Consider the following 5,907-nt stretch of genomic DNA (forward strand, 5'->3'; position numbering starts at 1 on the left):
GTTTTCCCATCTCCTGCTCTGCAGGGATGCCACACCCATAGGGACAGAGGTGGGAAAAGTGTAACAAATCCCAGGCCCTCCCCCACGCCCCTGGCAAGGTGCTTTGGGGGATAGTACACCAGATTACATTTAACTCTCTCGAGTGATGTTGGGCTCCCATCTTTATTCTTTGGAGGCTGTTATTTAATTTTTTTTTTTGGTATCAGAATAAGTAGTTGTGCCTTTGTCTGGCTCCTTGACATGACAGATAATTTGCAGCATGTTGCATCCTGTGAAGGAGATGAAGGGTGTTATTTTCCTGTGCCGCGTGCTCTTCAGATCCTGCCACTTCATGAATTTTGCTCTTGCAATAGCTGTTGACTGGGTTTTTTTCTTATTTTTTTTCTCCCTCTTGGTATTCCAGAAAGACTTGCTGCTCTCTCAAGCCGTGGTTGCCTGCCTGGAAACCTTAGTGGAATACCTGTATGTGAAGAACCAGGATGTTGGTAAAGTCTTCCTGCTCTTTCTTCTCCTGGGTTTCCCTCCTGCAGTGATTTTGAGCTCTTTGATCTCCATCCAGTAGCTCCCTGGAGCAGATGCTTAATGAGTTTATGCCCAATAAGAAAAATTATTTGTATGCCTAAATTAATCATGTGCTTTGTGGGATGAAATCACAGTGCCTGGCTCCCCTGCAGGCATGAGCCCTCACTTTGGCTCTGGACACCAAGATGCTTTCCAGAAGGAAAAAAGTCATTCCCCACCCCCTTAAGAGTGAAAGGTTTAGGAATGGAGGGAATATAGGAAAAGTCTTTCACTTCCAGGCCAATTGTAGCAAGCCTCTAGACCATAAACATAGGGGAGGGAGGATCTGAATATGATGTGTCTTCCACGCGGGCACTGTTGGTCACAGTTTGGCCCTGAGGGAGGGGAAGGGAGAACAGGGTACTAGGCAGCCTTAGGGAATGGAAGCTGGAAGTTCTAGATTTCCAGGGGCGAATGCAGACCTTGGTTTCCAGAGTCCATGCCAGATCTAATGTATACCATGTTAGCAACATAACATAATATGACAGCGTTGTACAGTTGAGGGGAAGAATAGACCCTTCTGCTTATTGTCAGCCTCCTGCCACAAAGTCCAGGTGCTGGCTCTGATTTTAAAACAGACAGCAAGTTCTCTGAACCCTGACCTGTTCAATTCAGTCATTTAAACACTGAGAGAGAAGGGGATGAACAAACACCAGAGAAAAGGGACGTTGGTGGGAGAGAGGAAGTGGTTGAATGAAGATGTAATACTGCAGATGAATGACAGCCAGTAGCCGAAGGGAGGCTATTAAAAGGCTGGGTTAAAAAAAAAAAAAAAAAAAAAAAAAAAAAGGTGGCATGTTTTATGGGGATGTTCTGCTGCTTTGGGATTAAGCTAATGAAATGCTGTTTCAGCAACAGCTGAACCTGTCACTTTGGCTGCCTAAATTCTTGCCATGGTGCAGAAGTTCACAACAGCAATAACAGGAGACTCCTTATTCCAAGCAGAATGAGGGTCATAGCTATGTTTGACTGAAAGATGTGAGAACACTGCAGAGAGCGTGGCCTGGATTCTACCTCTAGGAGTTGCCTCATTTAAGGCTTTCTAAAACCTTCTCTTGGTCCAGAGATTTTTCCAGATGTGCAGAGCAGGCTCAGTGCACAGTGCTGGTACCTTCTCATTTCCACCAGCTAAAAGCTACCCCCCAAACATTTTACATTATTTGTTTAGTGTTGTTTTCCCATGAAAAAGATTCTTGTAGTGGCAACAGGGAGGTTACCTGACTGCCAGTGGAAGAGGGACCTTTCTGAAACTCTCGTGAGTTGCCCTGGTGTGAGCCGTTATGTCAGCTGACCTGTTGTAATTGCCCATCCCATGCAAGAAGTAGATCCTAACCTGCAATAAATACAAGATAATAACACTTAACTTTAGCATTTGGTGAGAGACTTCCCGCTGTCACGGACCTTGAGCCTTACCTCTGTTTGTCATATATGCTCCTTATTAAGAACATTTTCTCTACTGATTGTTTGCATTGCTGCCGTCAGCCTGGCTGGTCCCAGTAGTACGCGCCCTGATGCAGATCCAGGCTTGGTTTGTGCAGCTAATGTTATAGGTCTTCCTTCATTCCCCAAAGAGTATTCTGCAGCTAAATAAAACCCGTTGTCAGGAAACTTGTCCTCATATTGAAACCAGAGGGTATTATTTTTAAAACCCTGGGCTAAAGATATCCCCTTACTGTTTTATGACATGCACCCCAGGAGAAGGTTTCTCTTCCTGTACTAGCACAAAGATGGACAAAGTGTATTTGCTGCTTTAAAAACCTATTAAGCTTTTGTCCTCATGACTAAACTCTTGCCCAAAGAGTGACAGATTAAAAAGCAAGTAAGAACAGAGCAAAATATCCCCTTAGTGCTTCACAGCGTGGGGTCTAGAAGAGAAAACTGGGGGTCAGTATTAAGACTCTCCTTATTCAGGTCCAGCCTGTCACTGGGCGGATTTTAAAGCCGTCTTTGATTGGCTTCTCCTTCTCTCCCAGCTCTACATGTTGCTTCGCAGCCCTGGCACCGATTCCTGCTCTTCACACTCCTCAGTGGGGGCCAGAAGTCCTTTCTGCAGCCAGAAGTTCTCAGGCTGATGACTTTGGTGAGCAGGGGAAGAGCAGGCTGTTCTCCATTTTTTTTTTCGGTGTGTTCATACAGTGCATGGGAGTCGGTTATTGGAAGTTACTCCCTACACACACACAATCTCAGATACTGCTGTGGCTTTGCCTGTCAGTGTATTTGTGCCCTATAATAATCATAGTTTCGAGTGAACTTCCCTTCCACACCCTGCAGAAACTGACTGCTGTTAGTGAACACGTATTGTTCTTGTGGTGTTTGTAGCACTTATTTATATCATCTAGGACCCCTGGGGAGGAGAGGGGAAACCTACAGAGAACACGCAACTGCTCTTGCCAGTCAGGGAGCATGCTGCAGCTCTCTGGGGAGCAGCTCTGCTTGGCATCACAGCCTCGTCTCCCCATCTTTGACCTTACAGACCCGACTTTTTCAGGGCAGGGAGTTACCACAACCTACTACCCTGCTGTACCTGGGGCCTGCAAGCAAGAGAGGGGATGTGGTCCTACGCAGCAGAAATACTGCAGATAAAGCCCTCATGGCAGTGGATGAGAGGAAGGGGTTATTAATGTGAACCTTCCCCCTCCAAATACATGATGGGTCTGTTGTTATTTCACTTTTTAAAGGTTACCTGCTTTGTTTCGGTTCCTTCCCCACCTAAACCAAAATAAGTGTGGTTATAAATCAGAGCACCGTCAACACCGATACCTGCACTGGTCCTATTAGAAGTGATATAAAAATCAGGCCTGTGGTTAAGGTGCTGCAGCATCCCATTACATAGAAGAGGTCTTTCCAGGAGATGAGTCACTGTTGGAGTCTGTGGGTCTTTTGCTATTTAATGCCTCTATTTTTTCCTTTGTTCAAGTTTCTGAAATACCAGAGCAGCAACATTATTTCTCAAAAAGAAATCAGCCAGATTCTCCAGGAGGCATCAGAAGCCAACTTAGCAGAGCTGCCTGAGGCCATGTCTCGTGCTCTTCACCTCTTCCTTTGTCAGGTAAGAGAGCGGTGACTGCCTTGGAAAATGAGAAGGGAGTCCCTGGGGGATTGCTTTAGCCTTTGATGGGGAGCCATAAACTTCCTTTGAGGAGGTTATAGTAAGATGAAGAAGAATCCTGCAGCTGCTAGCTTAGCCTACTGCCGTGAGGGATGTACGGTGGAATCGGAAAGAGCCAGCAGCTGCCTAAACTGTGTCGTCATATTGGGCGGCCCCTCAATTCTCCCCAGATCAAAGTTTGAAGGTCTCATTGCTCTGTGTGGAGATGAGGGAGGGAGGTGTGAAGGAACAAGCCCATCAGTTTCCTGTTGGTCTGGAAGTCGTTCTTTCTTCTGACTGCTCAGATTCAGAGCAGTCATTGCCAGGTGGAGCCGGCGCAGTCAGGGACCATTCAGACCTTGCTGGAACGCCTCCTGGAACAGAGGAGCACTTGTGTGAAACATCAGGACATTGTGTATCCTTTGCTGGGCCAGATGCCTTTCACAGGTGATGTGAGGGTGGTCGGTGTAACAGAGGTAGAAGGGATACTTAATCTTTCCCTTGTTCCAGCTGAAGGCAAACGGAAGTGGAAACACTGAGCGGTCGCTATGCTTGGCTGACTTTGGGATGGATGACTTCATCATCCTCAAATTTGGGAAGACAGTTGGGAAATGAGGGGCATTTGGGGATGAAAAGATGCGTCTCTGTGCTGGGATTGCGTTCATCTATATGGCAGAGGTGGTCTGATGAAAGGGGAGCAGGCCAGGGAGCCTGTGACTTCAAAGCGGTAACGATCCCGGTATTGATTTCCCTGGAGGGTGAACAGCTTAACCTCCTTCTGTGTGCTAACTAGCGCCAGCATGCCTGTGAAGTTGTGGAAACCCAAAGATGACTCGAGCACTTTCAAAGCCCAAGCGAGTATTTGGAAACTGCTGAGTGGAGTTACTGAATTGCGTTCTGCTTGGTCTTAGAGCCCCCTGCTGAGAACTGAATCCTCTCCTTCTCTGTGGATGGGAGGCAGGGCCCACTCCCAGATTACTTATGGAGAAAGAGGGAGCCTGATGCAATATTTTTTTATTTCTCAAACTCTCTGCTTTTGCCTTCCTGTTTTCATCACACTGTGTTGCCTCAGACAGGCAGCAGTGATGGCAGTGGCCCCGGCAGTGATTTCCTGTAGGGATGGGGACTTCCTCCATTGTGGGACACTGTCATCAGCCACGTGCAGGGTATGTGGTGAGTGAGGTGTTTGTTGTCGGTGAGGAGCAGCTTGTCCTTGTGCTTACCCTCAGTGTGATACCACCACTCTGTGGTGGGATGCTCAGAGGGAAAGTTGTCCAGGTGGAGCCCATCCAGTCCCGTGAGTGAAGTTCCTCTCCACTGCCTTTGCTTGTCTGTATGGGGCTGAGGGAAGGTGGACAGGAGGTCTTGTTACCTTGCTAAAGTTGTTTCTCATTTCTGGCTTTTCCACATAACAAAGAAACCTTAAAATCTTGGTTGTTAGGAAGGGTTTTGGATGCGCTCGAAGTGCAGCCGTGGTGGCTACCTGAATAAGATAGTCACAACCACAGGAGACAAAATCCTCTGGTCAAAACCAAGCTTTGACATCAGTTTTGTCGAGAAGGAACTTTCTTCAGGTTCACCCAGGCTGGTGTTTCTCACACGTGTTGGGGGTGGGGAGCGTCCATGGTTTGGGGAAGGGTTGTTTTAGTAATGAAAACCTCTTGTCAGCAACGCATCAGATGTGGGAATTCCAGTAGCGTTCCCTTTGGTTTCCACTCATGCTGTCAATGACAGATGTCTGGGAAGTGTGGCAGTGTCCCTCTCGCACATCGGGGACTGAAATGAGAAGACATGGTGCATGCAGCAGAGGAACAAGGTGAGAATGGAATGGGAGACCCCATCCTGCCTTTTATTCCCAGCGAGCAGTAGAGAGAAGATGGACGAAGGAAGTCAGTTGTAGCTCATTTTCAGAAAAAAGGTTTGTGGCAATCATTTATAAAGCCCGGTTACTGAAATGGCTCCTCGTTTCCTCTTTAATGTGGGATGAGGCTTGGTTGATGCTCTTCAGCTACCAAAATACAGAACTGCCTGGTGGAAATGATAATCGTACCTTCGCCGGTGGTGCTTCCCAAGGGGTGGCCCCTTTCCCCTGGGCTAGCAGAGGTGCGGGGGGCTCCAGCCAGGACCCCCGGGGCAGCGGGTATGCTGCTTGCCCCACGGGGAAGAGGAGGCGATGATCCCCTGGGCCCCGCTCGCCCGGTGCCCCCAAACCCTGTAAGCAGCGCCCCTTTCTCCTCGGGGCTTTAATTAACGAGGTT

The 5,907-nt window shown here is 47.9% G+C and overlaps 1 protein-coding gene across 1 annotated transcript in view; it reads left to right on the forward strand.

Moving 5' to 3' along the window:
• Window positions 1-5,458, forward strand: part of MEI1 (meiotic double-stranded break formation protein 1) — a 41,012-nt gene extending 35,554 nt beyond the window's left edge. The window contains exons 27-31 of the mRNA XM_035903196.1: window positions 404-485; window positions 2,535-2,641; window positions 3,479-3,610; window positions 3,955-4,064; window positions 5,384-5,458. Of these exons, the coding sequence (XP_035759089.1) occupies window positions 404-485; window positions 2,535-2,641; window positions 3,479-3,610; window positions 3,955-4,064; window positions 5,384-5,429 (477 nt within the window). The 3' untranslated portion in view covers window positions 5,430-5,458. The remainder of the gene's footprint in view (window positions 1-403; window positions 486-2,534; window positions 2,642-3,478; window positions 3,611-3,954; window positions 4,065-5,383) is intronic.
• The last annotated feature ends 449 nt before the right edge of the window (window positions 5,459-5,907 follow it).

This window comes from Egretta garzetta, unplaced genomic scaffold (assembly GCF_000687185.1).
Source record: "Egretta garzetta isolate BGI_Z169 unplaced genomic scaffold, ASM68718v1 scaffold51, whole genome shotgun sequence".
NCBI lineage: Eukaryota > Metazoa > Chordata > Aves > Pelecaniformes > Ardeidae > Egretta > Egretta garzetta.